Raw genomic sequence first — 12004 nt, forward strand, 5'->3', positions numbered from 1 at the left:
GAGATAATGCAAAAAAAGTTTCTCCAGAGAATCAAGAAAATGATGGACAACCCTGAGCATTCTCTTCACAAGACTGTCCGACAACGGAAGAGTGTCTTCAGTCAGAGGCTTCTTCAGTTTTGCTGCAACACTGACCGCTACTGGAGATCCTTCCTGCCAACAGCCATTGTAATATACAACAACTCTTTGATGACTTGATTATTATTATTATTCTGAGCTACTACAGCAATCAATTTCCCTCTGGGATTATTAAAGTATTTTTGAATTGAATTGAATTGAATTTTACTCTTGCAGGGACAAACTTAACCGTTACACCTCGGAGGACTTTATGGAGGGAGCTGCCCGTCTGTCTGAGAGCTGCTGTAACACCAGCCGAGGTTCAGGGGTGGCCAGGACAGTGAAAAGTCTCCTTCACTTGAACCGGCTGAAGGGGGCGTTGTGGGGCATGCTGGGCAGGCCCTGATCCACAAGTGGAGGGTGTTCACCAGCTGCCTCGGCTCTGGTCTCATTCGGGCTGCGGACTGGAGTTCCAGGAGAAAAAGCTGGGCAGTTTGAAGAGCGAATCCCTGCGACCCGGATCGGGCAGGGTCAGGGTTTCCGGAGCGGACTTCTTCCTAGGTCGATCCTTGGGCACAGACAGGAAGTCCGGAGCTTCGGTCGAGAGGGGGGTGGATGGGGCGCTGTTTGGCCCGCTGCGGGCGCAGGAGGGCAGGGGGGTCTCTGAGATAGAAATAGTGGGAGGAAAGGTGCCAATCTTCAGGTTGGTGGCTTCTTGTGTGGCACGTTCATACTCCCTCACCTCCTCCATGGTCATATCTGATAAAATAGAACAAAGAGCTGTTTGGATAAATAGAAAAACGACTCCCAAAATCTTTGATTCCATAAATGGTTAAAGGCCTTGTTTTCCTTGATTGCCTGTGACACTACATGTCAGAGTTTTAAACTAAAATCTTGTTGTGTTGAAAGAAGAAGTTTGATTAAATCTGAAAAACAACAGTATGCATGATCTCATGCAATATAGCAAAGTCTAAACTCAGTCTGTGTGCAAACTCAGCTACTGCAATATCAATTTGTAGCTTAATACCCGTCAAACTTTCTGTCTTAGCTTCTGTTGACAAACTGTGGTGGCCATCTTGAATTGGGTAAACCCCAAAAGTTAATCAAGTCCAGACAAACTTTCATAAATTACTTGCTGATAGTTTAATTAAAATCTGCTAACAAACAGGAATGTCTCAAATAGTTGATCTGAAACTTAAAGATCAAGTCCACTTTTTTTCTGAACGCATTTGCAGTCGTCTCTAATATAAATGAATGTGAGTCGATCTCTGTGGGGAAAGTCTCTCGTGCTCCTGTTTCAGGAACTAGAAGTGAGCCAGAGCAGAGAGGAGCAGAAGATGGCATAGACATGAATACATAGACGCCCCATCGGGCGCTGGAGGGTGTAACAGCATCTCTGCCATATTGGATGGGTCTACTCACTCTCCAAACCCAACTGGAGTCAGCGGAGAGTGAGCAACTATGCCCGTGTAACAGCCAGTGCACTATTGAAAACAGATCATGTGGGGCTTTCCTGGGACTTTTCTAGCTTCCCCATTGGTATTTTATATTTAAATTGTATCTATTTATTTTATGTAAATATATTTATATTTTAACTATTATGCCATCCTATATGTCTGACTTTGTGAAAATGCATAATAAAATGTGTTTTTTAACAGGGTAGACACCTTCCTCAGACCCTTCCAAGATGGCAGCCTAACACAAGAAGGAGTTCTGCCATGTTGTGGAGTTGCTAATGCTAATGGTTAGCTTCTCCTAACTAAGGTGTTCTCTGCTGTTTCCTGGACGCTAAATCAACAACAGCCTTACCCGTCACGCCCCAAGATGGGCGAGTCCATGAATGTTAATTTTCAATGTAACGTAGATCTGACTGGCTTTTATAATCCAAGCATTTCTCCGACCATTTTCTATTGGCGACTGATGCAGGCAAGAGGGGCAGAAGAATATTTTCACGTTTAGCTTGCTTGGTAAACTCAGAGACTGATCATATTTTAAAAATAAGTAAAAAACAGTACCTCAGTGAACTTGTTCTTTAAAGTGATGATATGATGTAGTGTGTGCCGCACAGAATGGCTACTTCATCACATTTTAATTCAATATCGGTAAAATGTATGAAGTTACATCCATTTTTGTGTTTGATGAAGTCTGTTGGCAATAGTGGCCATCTTGAATTCTTCACATTGCAAAAATGTTTAAGTTAGGGTTAGAAAACCATAATAGTATAATTTTTGAGTAAAATAGTAAAAAACAAAACATTTCCTTTAATTTGTAGACTACTATAAAAACGTACCAATCCACTCGTCTACCCAGGCAAAAGCCTGCCTGTGTCCTAGGAGAAGCACGTCTCGAATCACCTGAGCAGAATTAGAAAAGAAGAGGTAGAGAAAGAAAATGAAAAGGGGAAGTCACACAGAAGAAATGTCAGGGAGGGAATTCAAGGTGAGAGGATCCGAATCATTTTATCCCCGGAGGGAAGAAAACATTCTGATGTTCTCAATGTTTGTTAATATGAGTCACTCCTGTTGCTGTGTGACTAGTGACCCTGACCGTGTGTGTGTTAAATGGAGCCTCGCTCAAGGGGGTAATAAGGACACTTTGACCCAAGGACATATGCTATTTAGAGCTAGGAGGAATGGGCTTGTGTGTGTGGTGATGGGGTTAAATAATGCTAACAGTGGGATGTGAACAGGGCAGTGATAAGTCAGGCGCTGAGCATTATGTGTTTACAGGGAAGGAAATTGGACTCTTAATAGATTCATGATAGAAATCTACAGGTCAAAAGTTTGACAGAGTAATTCTGGAGTGTGTCGGTGAGAGTGTAAAGAAAGAAAACCTCACACAAGGCTCCAGTCTTTCTAACCTTGTGCACAAACTGTTCCACTCGTGTCTGTAGCCCCCACACTTCAAATTTAACCGAAACCAGTTTGTACGAGCACATAATGGGGTCTTGAGTATCGATCCATCCCTGCTGCAGAATCCCTCGGTTAGTCTTCTTTGACTGGAAGTATCGCAGGTCCTGCAATTCCACAAAACAGCAGGTTGAGGAAACTAATCACACATTGCTTTTCATAGGCTTTGCACCCAAAGACTGTCTGATTAGTATTCCGTGTTGTTTCCAGTCGTTTGTCTCTCTCCCCTCCTGCCTACAGGACAGGAACACCTGCATTCCTAACAGCAATCATGCAGAGCTGCACAGGTGGACTCCTTCATCACAAACTTTGTGTGATTAATCACTGCACCCTGTGGACTAATTATGTTGCGGTGCTCGTTTGTCTCGGGGTCAAGCGTTTGGCTGTGACAGAATATGTGCGGGTGGGACACGACACCCTGTGGGGGGTCCAGTTTTAGTGGAGGTGGAAGAGGACTGTTGCATTTGTTTTAGCAGGAAATATGTCATTAAATTTACTGCAAAAAAACTGAAGATGAAGAAGAAAAAAAAGGTAAATGTTGAGGAGCTTAGTTAATTTTAAATAAAGACATTGCGGTGGGAGATTGCTTTTACGTGGATATTACAGAGCCTTTTAAAGAATGCATTCAACAGGTAACATGAAATCAAGCCTGTGCCGAGACTTTGTGTATATAAGATGCAACAATGTGCAAATACATGGGTTTGTCCATCCATCCATTCATTTTCTTCAGCTTATCTGGGGTCGAGTCATGGAGGCAGCAACCTAAGCAGAGGCCCAGACTTCCCTCTCCCCAGCCACTTGGGCCAAGTCCTCTGGGGGAATCCTAAGGTGTTCCCTGGCCAGCCGAGAAACATGGTCTCTCCAGCAGGTCCTGGGTTTTCCATATGTGTGCGTGTGTGTGTAAGAAAGAGTAAGGGGATGTTGTGTGTCATGGTGCCATGCTGTGGTGGTATGAACCCTGGGTTATTAATAGCTCAGCTCCTTATGATCATCACGCAGTGATAGATGGGACCTACAACACTCCAGCATACACATTTCAAATCAACAAAGGTAAAAATCACCTCCCTCTCAAATATAGGGCAGCATTTGTTTCTTCAATCGCTCACAGGAGGCAGACGGACAGCTGGTGGTCAAAAATGAGCTGCTGGTGTTAGTGACAAATAACAACTATCTGTTCATTTCTTTTCTCATCTATTGGCTCAATGTTCTACACTTGTTCTTTTGTTTTACCTCTATGGTTTATCTGTTTTCTACTCTTTTCCTCTCAGCTATGAGTGCTGCTTCATTCAGATTGCTCACCACTTACCTCTGACTCTTTGTAGTGCCGTTCAGGGATATCATCATAGCCAATATCCACAAAACACACCTCAGTTTCCTCCTCTTTGGCCTCACTTCCAAAGATCTGCGAGACAAATAATAAAAGTAAATAAAAACACGTCGGAGGATAAAATAAACCATGCAGGTCTTTGGCTGTTAAAATGTGAGATGATTGCCCAATGTCAGTTGGTTAAGCAGCAAAGGTCAACCACTTTATTAAGAGGGACCATTGGCATTAGCCACCAATAAAACCCCATTATTTCAGTTATTTTAATGGTGGTAACCATGGCAATTGCCAAAATTGAAAAACAATACTAAATGAGTTGCCACTTGGCAAAAATCAACACAATCAAAGCAAAGACCATGGGAGTTGAAACTTCATTCTGCAGCTAGCAATGTTCATGCACATGAACAGAGAAAAGTAAAGAATTAGTTGCCCCTTTCTTGTGTTGCTTACTGTTGGTAATCCATTCTGTTAAATGGTAATGGCCTGTATTTGATAAAGTGCACTCTAAGGGTTCTACAAATCCCCAAGGCGCTTTACCACAGCTGCCCTGGGTCGCACTGACAGAAGTGAGGCTACCAAGCACTGGCTCCAGTGGTCCCTTTTAACCACCACCAGCAGGCAAGGTGTCTTGCCCAAGGACATGACTGCAACAGAACCTGCAACCCTTCAGTAATGAGGCAGGGACTTAACTCATCTGCTGCCATTCTCCACACATTTGATCTTTTTGTCAACGATCAGAAGTTCATAATCACAGAAACCGCAAGGAAAGACTTCATCTTCTTCCACAGCACAGTGCGTTTACAATATAAACGTTCATGTATGAAATATAACTGCAAAAAAAAAAACCCACATAAATTGTAAATGTGAATGGGTGAATTACTGTGTTGTAAAGCACCTTGGGGGGTTTCTAGAACTCCAGAAGGCACTATATCAAAATCGATTAAATTCAATTCAGTTTATTTATATAGTGCCAAATCACGACAAGAGCCGTCTCAAGACACTTCACACAGTAAACACTCCAGTACAGGTCAGTTCATTACGACAATCAGTAAAAAGTTTACTCTATAAGGAACCCAGCAAATTGTATCGAGTCACTGACTAGTGTCAGAGTCTTTACAGCAATCCCCATACTAAGCAAGCATGTAGTGACAGTGGAGAGAAAGGATGTGTATTGGTGAAATTCTGCCGATACGATATGTATCACAATACTGGGGAGACGATACGATACATCACGATATATTGCGATACATTCAGCCAGACGACATTAGCGATTTGTTTAGACTGAACTTATTGTAGGAAATTTCAGTAAACAGTCCAAACTGATAAGTAACATGTTTAAGATGAGGGATTTACATTTCAGTGGTGGAAACAAAACCCACTGCTCACTGCTGCCAACTAGCGGTCGCCGTTTGAATTGCACCAAAAGAAAAGAAAATACGCAAATATCTGCATGTAAATTCTTCCAAAAAAATCGACACAGCCTTTGAATACCAATATAAAATCGCAGGAAAAAATATTGCGGCATATTGCCATGTCGATATTTTCTTACACCCCTAGTGGAGAGGAAAACTCCCTTTTAAAAGGAGGAAACCACCAGAGGATCCTGGCTCATATGAGCAGCCATCCGCCACAACTCAAATGCACGGTTTGCACCCACAAAGCCTTGCGACAACATGTGAAAACTATATAATGAAAATGTTCCCATTCCAAAAGAGTTTCAAAGGTGTTAAACACAAGTTTGCTCTGCTTTTGAAATTAAAGAACAAAAATGGTACCCAATGTTGTGTCTGGCTTTTTTCAGGTCGCACTCCTAACAAGGTACAAGTAATATCTTGCATAAGAGAGTTCCTGCATGAGTCACAATCTAAATCATACATTCATTTCAAACCTCCCGCACCAATGACCTTTGATTTAACCACCTGTAAACTCTAACCTTGCTTTGGTAAAAAGGAAAAAAGGGTTGGTAGATGAATGGACAGCTTACTGAAAAAAGAATTGAAAAAGAAGAAAGAAGAAAGCCAACACTAGAGAGTGGACAAATGGCTGTGAGGTGTTAGAAGTGGAAAGAAGAAACTATTTCTTCTGACTGAGTCTACACCCCAATTTGTTCCAATCTGCCCCCAAATGTGAATTTATGACCATCTGTGATAGAAATGTGGTTGTAATTCCCACAATGCACCACTAAGTGGAGATGCAGCCTTTTGTTGTTGGCTAAAAAACTGACCCAAGCAGAATAGTATAACCATCAGGATGGTTCTCTGTGACCATCAAAGTGTTAAGGGGATCTAAATGCCAAGTGGAAAGCAGGAAAAGTGTTTATTTGTGATGAAAGACTCAACAAATCAGAAGACACGTTTTCCTGTTGCTGCAGGAGAATTTTCCAGCATTTGTCAAGCTGTCAGATCATATTTAGTAGCACGACTCTTATGTCCAACTTTGTAATACTTTAGGATATCCATGCCACATTGTTGGTTAAATAATCTGAAAATGTCTGTGATCAAAATGTCTGTGTGTAGTTTGATGAAATATTAAAATTTCTGACGTATTAAGAGTTTTGCAACTCAGACTTGGAAGATAAGATTATTTTCTTTAATACATTTCAACATTATTCAGCCATATTTGTTTTTCTTTTCTATTTCAAAAGGTCATTTAGGATTATTAAAGGAAAATGTGATGTTTTAAACCACACGATGAAGAAAGAGTGAAACGATTTGCAAGATTTCAGGCAACACAGCAAGCTCTGTGTGGTTGAATAACCAATTTTGCTTTGTTTTTGAGGAAGGTCACAAAGAAATTGTTAGTGTGAGATTGTGATGCTGCAGTCAAATGGATTTAGTCATAAAAAGTAATGATATTTTCATCAACAGACTCCATTATGGTATGTCTAAATCTCAGCAATCTGCAGAAATGTGAGAGTCCATTGTCTTCATGGGCTTCAGTCACAACGATGCAATAAAAAAATAACCCCTCTGTCAAAAAACAATTCATTACATTTGATATGAAGGCTTTGGAGCATGAAGACAAAACTGCAGGGTAAAAACGATCAGACAATAAAACAAACCATAAACGAAAGTGAAATGTCCCAAATCAAAACCCAATAGAAAAATAATTCAGCTTTTTTTCCTTTTTATTTTACACAAATAGTTTTATTTTTTCCAGATGCATGTCCCTTTGACCAGGGGATGTAAGAAAATATTGTTATGGCAATATATCGTGATATTTTTTCCAGCGATAACTATATCGATATTCAAAAGCTGTGCATTGAAAATATTGATATGACAATACATCGTGATTTATTTCCTGCAATATTATATTGATTCTCAAAAGCCGTGTATCTAATTTTTGGAAGAATTTACATGCAAACATTTGTGTATTTTCTTTTCTTTTTGTGCAATACAAACACCAACCACTAGTTGGCAACAGTGTGCAATGGGTTTTGTTTCCAACAGTGACATGTAAATCCCGCTATAATGGTTCAGACACCTTATGTTAAACATGTTACTTATCAATTTAGACTGTTTATTGAATGTTCCTACAATAAATTTAGTCCAAAAAATAGCTAATAACGTCTGACTGAATGTATCGCAATATGTCGTGATACATCGTATTCGTCTACGTATCGCCCAAAATTCACCAATACACATTTCTACTTTGACCTCTACTCACATTATCATTGTTTCCTTTGTTGTCCTCATATTTGGTCTCTATGTGGATGGAAAACTTCGGAAGGAAGGAACACTGGAGGGAAAAGAAAACAAGAATAAGCTTTAAAACTTATGTAGTGTCATTTTTATTTTAAAAGATGCTTTCATGTTTATTGTGTCTTAGCTTGAATATTTACTTTATTCCGTTGTAGATTTTTATAATAACAGACACCTCCCCTTTTATGTGCAAACTCAAAGCCATGAATGTTCTGCACTAACTTTAAAAGACAAAGCATCTTAATTCAATAACATATTTAACATTCTAGCATGCAACCAAATCCTAAAGTAATGGTTACAAACTGTTTACCTATACAAGTATTGTAGATGTGTGTATTGGTTTTATCAGTTGTGGGATCCAACGCCTGACAAATTGCCAGGGACAAAATTTTAAACTAATTTTGAATGTATAAATTTGTCTTTTGCAGGACATATTCAGAACTAGGAAGTTGGACATAGTCAGAGAAAGAGGAATGGGAATGCATTATGTCCATTCTTGAAGAAATATAGGTAAGGATGTGTGCAGCAGTGAAAGGGAAATGGGATTAAGTACGCTTCCTGTTAAAAACCTTGCTGAAAGAAGAATTATGACAGTATGAAATCTAAATTTCTTTAATGCTGATCACATTGACAAAAAAACGTGTCCTAGTGGAAAAGAAATTTCACTCCAATGTGATTGTTTTTGTAGTATGACACTGCCTTTCAGTGTTTCTATCAATTACAGTCAGAGAACATTTGATTTGATTATGGGAGTTTGTCATCTAACAAAAAAAGGAACACAATATTATGTCAATGGTAGGTTTATTTGAACATGAGAGAGAGAACGATGACCAAAAATTCCAGAAAATTTTACTTTTCAAAAATAAATAAATGAATTTGCATTTTAATGAATGAAATAAAATTTTATCTTTTGCAAAACATGCTCCAATACTTGGAAAATCCTTTATAACCTTTACAAAATCAGCCGTAATTCAAATCATTTTTAGGTGATCAACCTAATCAAATACTTTTAAATATCGGTTGTAGTAGTGTTTCTTCTCTTATCTTTGTCATATGTTGTATGTTGACAAATTTTGATCATGTCCTTATTTACACTCCAACTAAGAACCATGCCACAAAGATGTCTGGGTCAAAAGTCAGAGGGTCAAAGTGATGGATGGATGGACTTAAAGTTAACTTAGGTTAGGCTTTCTCTACAACTTCCTCCTGCTTCGTCAGACATCTACTCTGGTAAACGGAGAGTCAAAGGACTTTTGCAGGTTGGCACACATCATCTGCAACACTGGGAAAGAAGTGATCATAAAAAGACCGCTTGGTAAATAGAGGGGTGGTTATATTCCATCCATCCATTTTCTTCCGCTTATCCGGAGTTGGGTCGCGGGGCAGTAGCTTAAGTAGAGAGGCCCAGACTTCCCTCTCCCCAGCAACTTGGGACAGCTCTTCCAGGGGAATCCCAAGACGTTCCCTGGCCAGGTGAGAGACATAGTGCATCCAAAGTGTCATGGGTCTCCTACTAGGCCTCCTCCCGGTTGGACGTGCCCGGAAAGCCTCACCAGGGAGGCGTCCAGGAGGCATCTTGACCAGATGCCCGAGCCACCTCAACTGGCTCATCTCGATGTGGAGGAGCAGCGAATCAATTCCAAGCCCCTCCTGGATGACTGAGCTTCTCACCCTATCTCTAACCCCAAAATTCCACTATCTCCGCTCCGCTCCGCTCCGGCAAGAACTCCGCAGCAAAAACGGTCCCGTTGTAGTCAATCAGAACTGTTCCACTACTGCGGCTGTGCGGTGCAGTGCGCCCCCCACCGTTCTGCCATCCGGCAAAAATAGGATCGATTCTATTTTTGCCGGATGCTGGAGCACCTCTGCAGTCAATGGACAGAAATCACAACAGCCCAACAGGAAAAGGAGCAAGCACAACTTCCGTTATTTCACAATAAATCGATAAACAAAAAGCGTTTTTTTGTTTCATGTGCACAGGTTTAACAACTTTTAACAACTATCAATGGCGGTTGAACTATAAATGCACAAAATTAAGCCATAAATTAGAGCCCTGCACGGGCCTAAAATCTGAGCCCGTGTCCGGCCCGGCCCGAGGGGGTGGAGCCCCAGCCCGACCCAGCCCGAAAAGGTTTTCAGGATTCTCTGGCCCGGCCCGAGCCCAAGCCCGACTTTTTTTTTAACCAACTAAATGAAAACAAAGTGCGTCAATCCTGACCAATGTGTTAAAAGACGTGCAGGATCCGATCAATTTGTTTTTCCCTCCTTTACTGTCACGGAGATAACGGCGCACTGGCTCTGGTGTTAATCAAGTTAAATTTTATCTCTTTCCAACAATTTTCACAAGAAAACAAAACAGTCAAAAGCAGGGCTTGTGTTGACCGAATAGTTCCCGTATTTGACGGTTTATTTTGACGGAGAAAGAATCGAAAGAATTACCCCGACGCATGCAGACGAACTGACACTTTATTCGTTACGCACACCCAAGTCACCCAAGAAAAGATTCCCATCTGAACATCTGAGCTGCTCAGCGCAGCTCGCTGTCAGCGCATATGTGCACAGCGAGCTGAAGTTGTGGAGAGGGGTTTGGAGCGCATCGCAGAACCAGAGCGCATGCGGGAAGGTTCCTCCCACTGAAGCGAGTGTTTTCCAAACCCTGTCAGTCAGAGAGACTTGTCACTTAGAAAATGTTCCCTGATTATGAAACTTTGGCTGAATAGTGCTTGTTCCTGTCTCCAATGTGGCGACACATCCAGGAGGAGAATCCCAGAATCTCTTCAGCTCAGACAGCGCATATGATTACGTACAAGCGTGACCCGTCAACCCGGTCTCACAGTAAGACTGGGTTGGACCTGTTCAGGTTTACGCAGACAATCTTTACATAGAATTGACTTACAGATATAAAATTAATGCAGTAAAATATAAAGCATTTTATTTAAATATCCATTCATTATTTTACAAGCACAGAGCCGCATCAGATGGATGGAAGAGCCGCGGGTTGTGACATGTTTTCTCGAGGACCAGAGAGGACGCAAACTCGATACATCTCTTTTATTGTGAGGTAATAATTTCTCAGAGTTTTGCGGTTGCGGGCGGGAGTAGACGTGCACGCTGCAGGTGCGGGCGGGAGTGTAACACACACGTTGCAGTTGCAGGCGGTAATTGTCAGAAATTCAGCGGGAGCGGGCAGGAGCAGGATGAAGAAAACAGTCCCGCGCAGGGCTCTACTGCTGTGTTTGTGTTTCAATTTTTTTAAATGAATTCGATTAAAAATAAAGGCGCCTGGCCCGTGTCCGAGGTAATTACACAGTCTTTGGCCCGAAGCCCGACCCGAGGGCCTAGGGCTTCAGTGCAGGGCTCTACCATAAATACAGTTTCCACTATCAAAGTAGTCACACTTTGTTGATCCAAACACTGCTGATCTCTCAACACAAATGATAGGCAGATTAAACAGTTCATTTTGATGCTTCTCCCATACAATGGGTGTTTGGATCTAACTTCAGCATTTGTTGCTCGGACTGTATCGCAAGATCTCCAAAATTCCGTGCATGCCTGTTTGCGCACCTCAGGTCTCCGCACTGCACCGGAGCGGAGCCGTTGTAGAGCGGGTATAGTATAATTTGAGTTCGGAAGCGAGCGGCAGCGGAAAGCGGGGGCGGAGTGGAGTGGAGATAGTGGAATTTTGGGGTAAGGGAGAGCCCAGCTACTCTGCGGAGAAAACTCATTTCGGCCGCTTGTATCCGCAGTCTTGTTCTTTCATTCACTACCAAAAGCTTATGACCACAGGTGAGGGTATAAACATGGATTGACTGGTAAATCGAGAGCTTCGCCTTCTGACTAAGGTGTAACGTGAGGAAATATGGGTTTTCTGTGCCAAAGGTTTCATTTGACTCGGCTGGGTCAAAGCTGGGTCGCTGAGAACTTTCACCCACAGATTAAGACCTGAACGCCAGCGAGTCTGGGAGAAACCATAACATCTGAACACCTGCAGTGCCAGAAGATGTGTTCTCATG

At 41.7% G+C, this 12004-nt stretch overlaps 1 protein-coding gene across 2 annotated transcripts in view; it reads right to left on the reverse strand.

The window, feature by feature from the left end:
* Window positions 1-291: 291 nt before the first annotated feature.
* The window catches only part of pitpnc1a (phosphatidylinositol transfer protein cytoplasmic 1a), a 97690-nt gene continuing 85977 nt past the window's right edge, over window positions 292-12004 (reverse strand). For both annotated transcript variants that reach the window (XM_015945738.3, XM_015945739.3), the window contains 5 exons: window positions 7957-8028; window positions 4273-4368; window positions 2918-3073; window positions 2348-2411; window positions 292-816 (listed from right to left, as the gene is read on the reverse strand). In XM_015945738.3, the coding sequence (XP_015801224.1) occupies window positions 506-816; window positions 2348-2411; window positions 2918-3073; window positions 4273-4368; window positions 7957-8028 (699 nt within the window). In that variant the 3' untranslated portion in view covers window positions 292-505. The remainder of the gene's footprint in view (window positions 817-2347; window positions 2412-2917; window positions 3074-4272; window positions 4369-7956; window positions 8029-12004) is intronic.

This window comes from Nothobranchius furzeri, chromosome 12 (assembly GCF_043380555.1).
Source record: "Nothobranchius furzeri strain GRZ-AD chromosome 12, NfurGRZ-RIMD1, whole genome shotgun sequence".
In the NCBI taxonomy this organism is placed as follows: domain Eukaryota; kingdom Metazoa; phylum Chordata; class Actinopteri; order Cyprinodontiformes; family Nothobranchiidae; genus Nothobranchius; species Nothobranchius furzeri.